The sequence below is a fragment of the Takifugu flavidus genome, chromosome 20 (genome assembly GCF_003711565.1).
Source record: "Takifugu flavidus isolate HTHZ2018 chromosome 20, ASM371156v2, whole genome shotgun sequence".
Lineage (NCBI taxonomy): Eukaryota > Metazoa > Chordata > Actinopteri > Tetraodontiformes > Tetraodontidae > Takifugu > Takifugu flavidus.
The window spans coordinates 1,926,121-1,937,287 of record NC_079539.1 but is presented as its reverse complement, the minus strand read 5'-3'; the positions used below and the strand labels follow the sequence as shown (position 1 = coordinate 1,937,287).

The window sequence follows — 11,167 nt, the reverse complement described above, 5'->3', positions numbered from 1 at the left end:
AGAGCGACTTCGAGAACACATCCGCCTACATGCACCAAAGACCTTGACGGCAGCCTTGGCTGAATCTGAGCGGGTTGAACATGTGCTGTCCACGGGAGACTGCTCCACCAATACAAGGTACAGAGTGCGTCAGGCTTTCTACTGATGATGAAGAAGTCACCCGCCAAACCACCTCCACACCCCTGAAACGACCCCAACGAGGAACTAGGAGAACAGCCGGGCAGCCTATGGAAAGATGTTACCGGTGCGGAGAACGGGGGTCACATCGCACGCCACTGCCCAGCACCAGCCCCACAAAGCCCAGCTCCTCAGCCTCCGTTAAACTAGAGCGGGATGGCACAATGGGGGAACTGTCACCCACGACTCATCCTCCCTCTTTGCCAAGTCGCAATGGCGTCTGGGTCGCCTGGCCGGACAAATGGACTGTACCTGGACTGTACTCTTAATGACACTCCATGCAGAGCCCTGGTGGATACAGTGTCCACCATTTCGCTGGTCCGGCCTGGAACACTACCAGGTACAGAGGGCCTGAGACCGCGGGGTTGGAAACCCACTAAGCTTTGTATAGCCACAGTCACCGGTGAGCGCGCCAGAATGTGGGGCGAAGGATCTCTCCAGGTACTATGTGTTGCTAATCACACAATTGATCACGAGTTCTGGCTGGCTGACATACAAGACCCCTGCATCATCGGGCTGGATCTGCTAGCCAAGTGGGAGGCTGTGGTCGACCTTCCCAGGACTACACTTTAGCTGGGTTCTGAGGCTGTTACGCTTCACCCCACACGTGAGAAGGGACTGAGACAAGTGCCCGACGCCAGCAATGTGGGGCCGTGTTGTCCCAGGAGGGACAGAACGGGGAGCAGGTCATCGCATATTACAGTCGCTCCCTCAACCGACCAGAGAGGAATTATTGTGTCACTCGTCGGGAACTGCTGGCTGTCGTCCTCGGGCTCCATCACTTCAGGCCATACCTTTTACGGGAGAAGATTTCTCCTGCACACTGATCATGCCTCTCTCACGTGGCTCCTAAACTTTAAAGAGCCAGAGGGACAGCTCGCACGATGGCTAGAGACACTACAGGATTACAACTTTGAAATCTGTCACCGGTCTGGCCGTCTTCATACCAACGCAGACGCCTTGTCTCGACGCCCTTGTGAAGCTGAACAGCCCCAGGGTCCTTCAGCTTGTCCATGGCTCAGTGGGGGCAGGCCATTTTGGAGTGACCAAGACTCTACACCGGCTCAGGTCACGATTCTACTGGCCGGGGTGTCGTCAGGATGTAGAGCTCTACGTTCATCGGTGTGACCCTTGCACTGTTCAGAAGGGACCAACTCGGCGTTCGCACGCTCCCCTGCAGCAGTACCAGGTGGGGGCCCCAATGGAGCGTGTGGGTGTAGACATCCTGGGCCCCTTTCCTACCACTGACCAAGGGAACCGCTACGTCCTTGTGGCCATGGACTATTTTACCAAATGGACTGAGGCCGTTCCCGATCAGAGTGCATCCACCACTGCTGAGCACCTGGTCAACTGCCGCTTTGGTGTGCCGGAGGAACTGCACAGTGACCAGGGTCGCAACTTTGAAGCGAAAGTGTTCAGTGAAGTCTGCCGGAGGCTCGGCATCAAGAAGACCCGGACCACACCATTACACCCGCAGAGCGATGGACTGGTCGAACGCTTCAACTGAACCCTGGCCACCCAGCTGGCAATCCTGACCAGCCGCCGGCAGCGAGACTGGGATCGGCACCTACCTTTGGTTCTGTGGGCGTACCGGACGGCGGGTCCTTGTACTGTACTTGAAAGACTGTCAGATGTGGTGTACCGGGTGCGGCTAGTCAAAAGGAAATGTGTAGTGGTGCTACACCGTGACCGGCTCGCAGAGAGGTGGGGTCTGAGGACCAGCCCACTCACTCACCCACTCCACCTCCTGGAACCACCAATAGGCCTTCTGAGAACACACGGCGACAGTGCCGGCTCCCTCACCACCTCAGGGACTTTGTCATGGGTTGCTGGGGACAGCTAACCACCTAGGTGGGGGCAGTGTAGTGTGTTGGGGAGGGTCAGTGTGGGAAATTCCCAGCATGCTTTTGGCAGTGTGTCTGTGGATTCAGGCTGGCGTTAACCCTGTTTTTGTTCGTTGTAAATGTTATCTTTTGCAACTTTCAATGTTGGTGTTCTATTTATTGAGTTCTGGTTGTTGATGTGTTTAATTACTGTTTTAATTACTGTTTGCACTTGCACACCATAAGCGAGGTTATGTGTGTGTGATTGAAGACCTCCCTTCCCTCATGTATCTTCACTTCCGTGTGTAATAAAGAGACTCTTTTCTGCAGTCCAACTGCAGAATAAGCTGGCGGAAGTATGCGTTCTTTCACAATCTAAAACCCAAGCTCACCACAATAATACTGCAATTTTATCAGGTTATTTCTGTTGCTTTTTTTTATGTGTCGCAGCTGTGCCTGCAGTGGAAGTTTTATAGCCATAAAATAGTTATTGAGGGTTGGATTGATTCAGGCGGGGCACTACTGAAGGCCTCGGTGTGAAATGCACAGCCCGCCACTGATAACTAATATATCAGCAATAAAGTCTGATCGGTTCTTAATTCCTGAAGAGCCTCTGAATATTGGTAAAGGATTCTTACCTGCTGTTTGACGGAGAGAGAGCTGAAGAGGAGTGAGGAGGGGGGTGGAGGGATGCTTTTAAGGAGGCTGGCAGGAAGCTGCGCACCGTGAACTTGAAACCACGTGATTTCACAGAAACTCCGACCAGAAATCCACCCAAAATCTATGAAGAGTCAATTATAACTGCGAGTTTTTTTTTTTTTTTTTTTTTAAATGAAGGAAATAGACTAACAAATGTTGCACGAATCCAAAAATTAATAATATTCCACCATGAACCAACATGTTGCATTTTTAATTTATAAAATGAATACATTATTTATTTCTATTAACATCTATTTTCTCATAACACAGACGCCCTGTACAAGAAGGGCCAAAGTCGTCTTCATCTGCTGAGGTCCTTTGGGGGCCTTAAGCAGCTCCTCCAGCAGCAGACTGTTACACCCACGGTGTAAAAAGGAACGTTACCGCAGGTCATTTATCCCAACTGCTGTCAGATTGTACAACATTCACAACTCTTAATGTAGCACCTATAACCCAAGGTTGGCATGTTTCTCTGCACTAACTAATCATCCTACCTCTGGAATGTCTTATTTGCACATCTTATTTGCACCTTCATTTTTCTTCATACTGTCCGACATTCCTTCTGTACATAATTTTTAATTTCTGTATATACTGTATAATGTACATAGTAATGTACATAATATAACAGTCTTTTTCTTTTTTCTTTTAGTACTATTCTGTACTGTACACCACGGGCTACCGCTGTAACGTGTAATTTCCCCAATGTGGGATCAATAAAGTTTTTATCCTTATCCTATCCCATTAATAAAACCCTTGATCCCTAGCTTTCTATGTTCGATCCCTTTTTGATTTTGAAGTGTTTTTTCCCTCAATATCAGGCATCACCCACAGAGACATTATCTAACTTCAAAAGTATGCAATGATAACCAAATATCTAGAACAATATGTGAAACTAAGTGAAATTAACTGCATGGCATGATGCCTTAAATTCACACTCAAAACCAAACGTGTGTCAGTCTCAGCAACAGAAGTGAAATATCTCCCTCTGCTGGCGGCGCAAAAGTTTAGTCAGTATTCAGTTTCTACTCTGCTCACACACATCAACATAGACCTGTGATGGTAGCATCGTTTGATGTGTTTAAAATGACCAATGAAGGCAAATTCATTACTATTATTACACCGTTGCGCTAAATTCCCGGTCTGCACATGTACCCTTCCTGCACCCCTTTGTAGAAGTTCTCTGTATCAATTGACTGCATCTTATCTGAGAATTTAAAATGTAAAAGAGTTTTAAACATTAAAACATATGCGTGTGTGTATTTTGCTTGTTTTGGACGTGTGGTGGAAGCTGCAGTGCGCAGGAGCCACCAGAGGGGGCGCTGTTGCCTCTCCCCATAACCATAAGCGGGGGAGTGAGAGGTGCATGAAATGGAGAAAAATGGCGGATCATGTGCAGGTAAGTGGAGGTTTCATGTTTTGGCATCAGACAATTTATCTACACGCCCGAAAATAAGTTTGAGGGCGATTTCGGTTGCATGCGCCCATCGGGCCCAGCATGTATGCGGCCAGTGTGTGTTTAGGGTGGTTGTGTTGAGGCTGTCGGTGGTAAAAGCGAGGATGTGGCCGCCTGTGTTGACTTGTGGCCTGCTGTCATTGCTGGGGCTGGCTTGTTGCATTTAGCATTCGCTAGCTGCAAGGATGATTTCGGGTTTAAAACGCCTAAATGAAAGTCCCTGGACCCTTCGGTTCTAATCTGAGCCATGCCCTTAGTCTGTGTAGGTAGGACGCGGGGCATCACCCAGTTTAATCGGCGTGTATCTATGAAGTAAACATTAAAACAAATGAGTGGATGACTAGCTGTCAGGCTAACACGAAGTGGTTAAACATCATTTGGCGCCAGCGAGATTCGAGGAATGGCCGGTACTTGCAGTCATGAGCACGAACGCTTACGTTTTCTTCAATGACGTAGCCTAAATGTTGATGATTGTTTGATTTAAGGTCCTGTTTTGGAAAAGGGGCGACCCAATAGCAAGCTAGGCTAACTCTAGCTTTAGCCCCAGACGTCAACTTCTCCCGCCTGGGTCCGTTTGAAAACGTGATACCATCGTTTCCGTTGTTTCTATGGAAAACCCGGTTTCGTGCATCTATTTGCAGTCAGTGTAATTAATTCATACATTGGCTACAGGGGATTTAAAACCGGCGGTGTTTGTGCGCGTAACTAAGCAGTGCTGATTTGTTTAGCTATTCCGTCTCAAGCTAGCTTTGTGGTGTGTTCTGGACACATGTCGGGCAAGTGCAACGAGGCAGAGCAGTGCACATTTAATAAAATGTGTCCGAAAAAAAACCCCGTCTGCGTTGGAATGTTTCTCTTAGCCACCCGACTGGTGTCCTCCATCGCAAGTGTAGTTTAAAAGCCGTATTAATAAACAGTGTTGCATCGAGAGCTTGTCGGAAGCGCCGTTGGCAACGTTAGCTAGCAACGGTTTAATGGGAGGTCGTTTGTGCGTTTTTTTTATGAGGCACCGTAGTGAAACTAAACCCATGCGGTGACTTTAAATTACGTGGACGTTTCCCAACTACCGTGGCGGAGAGGGGCAGCTTTAGCCGGTTGCAGAAGTCCGACGTCCGATGCTGCAGCGCGGAGGAGCCGCAGCATCCAGTTTATTCAAAGCCAGGCTGGTATTAGATTTGTCACATGAGCTCCCAATAAAATACTGTGGAAGGATTACAAAACTACTTTAATATCCAAGGCCACGTAATTGCTTATTTATTATTAAGTAGATACACATCTGCATATACTGCCCCCATCAGTGCCAACAGGATGGTGCCTCCCTCTCCACCAACTAGGAATCCCTAAGAACTTTTACACAGCAGAAGATACCAAGCACCGAATAATACAGCGGAGATTGAATTTCCCGGAGGTAATTGTGTCATTTGAGCTGTTCCATCGCTCCCTCACCCTTCAGTTGTTCGGCCCTAATGTATGATTGTTGTTATTTTGACTGCACGGGGGGACAGCAGATCCGCCAGCTGCAGAATTTCGTGCCGTGCTCGTTATCTGAGGCCGGCAGAAGCTTTTTTTAACAGTGCGCCGGTCCGCGTGAGGCCACGCCGACTCCGGCTCGCCGCCCCGTCCCAGCCCCGGTGAACGCTATGAAGATTCAGGCCTCCTCTGGTTTTGGTCTCGGGTTTCCCCTGAGGCGTCGCATCCTGAAATTCTGTTCCCCTTGTCGCTGTTTTGAATTTCTCCGAGTCATGCGGTGACTCGGCATTTCCTGTAAATCTCCTCTTTACGTCGGCACAAACGAGGCTGCTTCAGATTTCGGTGGCAGATTTTGCCGCGTTGATCGACCTTTACGTCGTCTTTCTTCACTGCTCATATTTGACACCCCGCTGCAGCCTGTCGGACACTCAGGTGGACGTCGTGTGTGTTTCCAGGGCCTCGCCCAGCTGGAGATCCTGTGTAAGCAGCTGTACGAGACTACTGACACCGCCGTCCGACACCAGGCGGAGAAAGCCCTGGTGGAGTTCACCAACAGCCCCGACTGTCTCAGCAAGTGTCAGCTGCTGCTGGAGAGAGGCAGCGTGAGTCACCTGTGTCGTTTCTAGTGCGGCGGCGCCAACGATCGGCGTGGCGTTCCCACATAATGTTGTTGTTTTGTCCTTTCTCCCCGGCAGTCATCGTATTCTCAGCTGCTCGCAGCCACCTGTTTATCCAAACTGGTGTCTCGAACCAGCAACCCTCTTCCCCTCGAGCAACGCATCGACATCCGTGAGTGATCCCTTTTAGATCCCGTAATTGTGTGAACTGACCGCGCCTCCCCGCCGTCCCTGTTTCTGAGGTGTCACGTGACCCCTAAACTCTCTATTATTGAGCCGCGGCCTCTTTTGTTTGTTTGTTTGTTTGTTTCAGGGAACTATGTGCTGAACTATCTGGCAACGCGGCCAAAATTAGCGGCGTTCGTGACGCAGGCGCTGATCCAGCTGTACGCCAGGATCACCAAACTGGGCTGGTTCGACTGTCAGAAAGATGACTACGTGTTCCGAAACGTCATCGCCGACGTCACCCGCTTCCTCCAGGTGTGTGTGTGTGCGTGTGTGTGTGTGCGTGTGTGTGTGTGTGCGAGCGTGTGTGTGTGCGAGCCACACGACGGCGCCGATATCCGGTCTTTTACGATGAATCCGCTCCGTGTTCGCAGGACAGCGTGGAACATTGCATCATCGGGGTCACGATCCTGTCCCAGCTGACCAACGAGATCAACCAGGTTCGCGGTGACAGTTTGTGCGCGCGCGTGTGAAAATCGTGATTCAACGTGCGCTGTTTCGTCCCAACAGGCCGACACGACGCACCCACTGACGAAACACAGGAAGATCGCCTCGTCGTTCCGAGACTCCTCCCTCTTCGACATCTTCACGCTGTCCTGTAACCTCCTCAAGCAGGTGCCCGAGCTCCCTCTAACACGACGGAGAGACGGTCGCGGCTCTCATTGGGGGGGTCCCGACCCCCCCTTGAGGGCTGCGATCCAGTCCAGTTTGTAACGAATGGTCTTTTTCAAGGCTTCGGGGAAGAACCTGAACCTGAACGACGAATCCCAGCACGGCCTGCTGATGCAGCTGCTCAAGCTCAGCTAACTGCTCAACTACGACTTCATAGGAACTTCCACAGACGAGTCGTCGGACGACCTGTGCACCGTGCAGATCCCCACCTCCTGGAGATCAGGTAGAACGGGAGCGGGGGGGTGGAGGTGGCACAGGAACACGGACTGAACCTGATCTTTCTCTTGCAGCGTTCCTTGATTCCTCCACTCTGCAACTCTTTTTCAATCTGTATCATTCCATCCCGCCGTCCCTTTCCCCGCTGGTACGTTTGCTCTCTCGCCGCGACAGATTCGCCGCGTCTTCGCCGAGACTCACTGCCGTGTTTGTGCTCAGGTGTTATCCTGTCTGGTCCAGATCGCCTCCGTCAGGAGGTCCCTTTTCAACAATGCAGAACGAGCCAAGTTCCTTTCGCATCTTGTGGACGGAGTCAAGCGGATACTAGCGAACCCACAGGTGTGCGTCTGTCCCGCCGCGCGTCTCGTTACTTAGCTCTGTAGCTGATGATGTCACCGGTTTTGTCCGCACGGCAGTGTTTGCCGGATCCCAACAACTACCACGAGTTCTGCCGTCTGCTTGCGAGGCTGAAAAGCAACTACCAGCTCGGGGAGCTGGTCAAAGTGGAGAACTACCCCGAGGTTATTCGCCTCATAGCTAACTTCACCGTCACCAGTCTGCAGGTGAGTGCTGGCTCGCAGGCTAAACGCTGCTGCCAGAAGCGTTGGCGTGCTCGTTCTCGACCATCTGAGCTTCTCAAGACGAAGCGTGCAAGGATGGGCTCGCCGACTTCTGACGCAGGTTCTTTCTGCATCGGTGAAATGCATTGTGGGATGCCTGTCACCTCTGATAGGCATCAGACTCCAAAAATAGCCCGTGGATGAGATGGTGAGAAGCTCTGCCATCCGGGAGGAGCTCGGAGTAGAGTCGCTGATGCCGTGGACATCACCGTGCAGGAGGGTATGAGACGCAATCTGTGCTAGCTGGACACATTTCTTCGCGGGACTGACGGGGTTTTCGTCCGTAGGTCGCTTGACGTGGCTGGCAAACAAAAAAAAGGCAGCGAACGATCTGCCAGTTTGCCTGTCGTTATCACGCCTCTGGATATAAAATTTACACACAGTTTCTTCTATAATCTGTACATATTATTGCCAATTTCACCTGGAATGCAGCAAATCTGCTAGAGAATCAACCAAATTGCCTCGTCTGCGGGAATGCTGCTGTCTTATTTCACGTTCTGTTATATTTAACCACCGGTTTTCATTCCACAAACCCTGTTTGCAGGTGGTGGAAGAGAGTTTCAGCCTCTTTTGACATGATCTCAAAGAAATCAAGAAACCGAGGAATGGGCCGAGCCGGGATTTTAAAGATAAGGCTGGGTGTAAATCGCCCGTCTTTGATTTTTCTTCTCTAACTTTCTAACGCTCTTCTCTTTGGATTGACAGAACAAACACACACACTTCTGAATTCACTCCACACTGCAGATAGCAGGACGCTCAATACGTCCGCAGCGCTCCACCGGTGGGTCAGAAAACACACATCACAAAAGCCTCAGGGAGATAATGTTGTTTCTATTAGCCCAGCGCATGTTGACACAGAGGGACCCCGGAGACGTCCAGTCCGCCTTACTTTGTAACCACGCTGCAGCACCGGAGGAGCACAGACTACAGTGATTTACATGTGCTAATGATGGACGTGTGTGCAGAGCCTCAACAGCAGCCATGACAAGCACACTGTTGCACTTGCTCATCTGCATGTTACCCTCAGTGCTGTTTCAGCAAGATCCAGGGAAAAAACTTAGAAGATCACGGTAAATATGCAAAAATTCCAGCAGAATACCGAGTAAGTTGTTGTGATTGTATGGTCAGGACTGCGCCTGGAATCACCATTATAAACCCACAATTTAAAAAATATTGTTAGATTATAATTATTATTAAAACTAGCTTATTTAGAAAAAATATGACCAGAAGAGATGCAGTGTAATGTAAGGTATGTTTTAAAGCTCTGGAACTGTTAAATGTGTGTAATATTACCTTTGGTGAGAACCAACAAGCTTTGAAATGAGCTTCTTCCTCGTATCCAGGATGATGGCACCTGTTTGGAGATGTCACTTCCTGTCCAGTCACATGACTGTCACCTGATCACCACACCAGGATGTTCAGTACACATTGCCATAGGACTTAATGAGTTAAGGTCAAACGTAAGGCTGAATTAAGTCGGTTTAAAGCATTTAAAGTGACCTTCAGGTTGCTTTTTATGGGGTCAACCCAAAATATTAACAAGTTCACGGAATAACAAAGGGAAACTGCAGGCTTGCATGCATGTGTGCGGCCATAAAACAATGCAAGCACACAGGCTCTCGTCGCTGTATGCACTGAAACGCCAGTGGGATTTCCAGTCAGGAAAAGCCTGAAAGGACACACAGGGATATTTACTCGTCACGTGAACGCTGCGGGCAGAAATGTAAAGTGACAGATGTTACAACAGCGTGAAGAAAACAACAAGACCAATGTGCGGTGTAAAGATAACACAAACTCAATGTGAATTATTAATAACTCTCCCAACAAGATGCTTCCCACATGAGGGAGGAAAGGTACAAATCAGCGATGGTTAGTGAAGAGCTAACTGGATTTTTCTGAGCTTTCCTCTGGAAGCAAATAATTATAACTCTTAACTTGATACATAGGAATCCACTTTTCAGTGAGTCAATGTTTAATATAAGAGTGTTCCATGAAGAACCATTGTCAAGTTATTTTTGGGGGTGAAGGTTTTCTTTTCTCTCAGGTTTATTTGCCCTTATTTTCCAACTTGAAAGGAATTGCAAGATTGAAGGTTGACTAGGATTTCACTCAGAGGCAACAGTCTGGGTTTCAATTTTCTTTTTTTTTCCCCCTTTATTATAATTTTTCCATCAGGGTGACTTTTAGTTTACAGACAGCCCAAGATCACAACAGGTAGCCCAGTGGCCACTAGGTGAAAACCTTGAAATAGAAAAGAGAAATATAAACATATGAAATTGTTTGACAATAAAGAAATGAACATGTTTAAGAACTCACAGACATATTACACATAAAACCCAATAGTCATAAATATAAATGTGCAAACTCGCAATAATGTTACCAAGGAACTAGGCTACACCATAATTTCATTAGGACAACCAGGGTTAATTGTGTTTTAGTCGCTACAAACTACAACAATATACCTGTTTGGGCCTGCGCCTCTCACTGAACACCAACATCCTAATTGTAAACAGTGCTGTTTGTGAAAGTGAATGTTCTAACTCAACAATCAGCGCAGTCACAATACAGTATTACGTCTTTCTTCCGACACACTGAAATTTAAGGCTAAAAACAAATTAAAATGGTGCTTACCAACTGTCCCTCCAGATCTTGCGAGCAAACACCTTGAGAATTGTCTCATTGCTTTTCTAGCTTGGGAATGAGGACAATTGGAAACACCTCGCAGGTGCGGAAGGCACGCCTCTGCATGGTGACGTCACAAACCTTTCCCTATTCTACTTGCAATTACACTTGCCCACCACCAAGAAGCACTAAAGTGCCAAGCAAGTAACAAGGGGTTTGGCTTTACAACCCTTGACTAAATGCAACCCTTGCAAACCAAATGACTAAATAACTCAAGTAAAAATGGGCCGAAGACGTACACGTGTGCACAATCACATTAAATGTTTATCACCCTCTTGGCACGGCGAAGCCCGCTGAAGACGTGAACAGTTGGAGCGATGAGATGACAAATGAACAACCAGGGAAGCGGCGTGATGATCAACGGTCGCCGCTTGCAGGTCATAACAGTCAGCAAACAGTTAAAAGGATGGCGGCAAAAGCGCCTGTAATAAATCAAACAAAAGCTGTCGAGAAGCAAATAAATCCAGGGACGTGTGACTTTAACCAACGGGATTTGGGAAACACACCGTGATT

The 11,167-nt window shown here is 48.6% G+C and overlaps 1 protein-coding gene across 1 annotated transcript; it reads left to right on the top strand.

Annotated features, from left to right (window-relative positions):
• The first annotated feature begins 4,067 nt into the window (after positions 1-4,067).
• Positions 4,068-8,190, top strand: LOC130517612 (exportin-7-like). Its single transcript, XM_057019613.1, has 11 exons — positions 4,068-4,095; positions 5,421-5,560; positions 6,078-6,224; positions 6,318-6,411; positions 6,553-6,719; positions 6,839-6,904; positions 6,975-7,079; positions 7,197-7,359; positions 7,427-7,500; positions 7,572-7,691; positions 7,769-8,190. Exons 1-8 carry the CDS (start codon positions 4,068-4,070, stop codon positions 7,269-7,271), a joined length of 822 nt encoding a protein of 273 aa, XP_056875593.1. The 3' UTR covers positions 7,272-7,359; positions 7,427-7,500; positions 7,572-7,691; positions 7,769-8,190.
• Positions 8,191-11,167: the final 2,977 nt, after the last annotated feature.

Excerpts from the sequence above, each read along its gene's own strand:
- LOC130517612 (XM_057019613.1), top strand. The coding sequence starts at position 4,068 with ATGGAGAAAAATGGCGGATCATGTGCAG. Across the intron at positions 6,720-6,838 it reads ACGTCACCCGCTTCCTCCAG|GACAGCGTGGAACATTGCAT; the intron begins GTGTGTGTGTGT and ends CCGTGTTCGCAG. Across the intron at positions 6,905-6,974 it reads TGACCAACGAGATCAACCAG|GCCGACACGACGCACCCACT; the intron begins GTTCGCGGTGAC and ends TCGTCCCAACAG.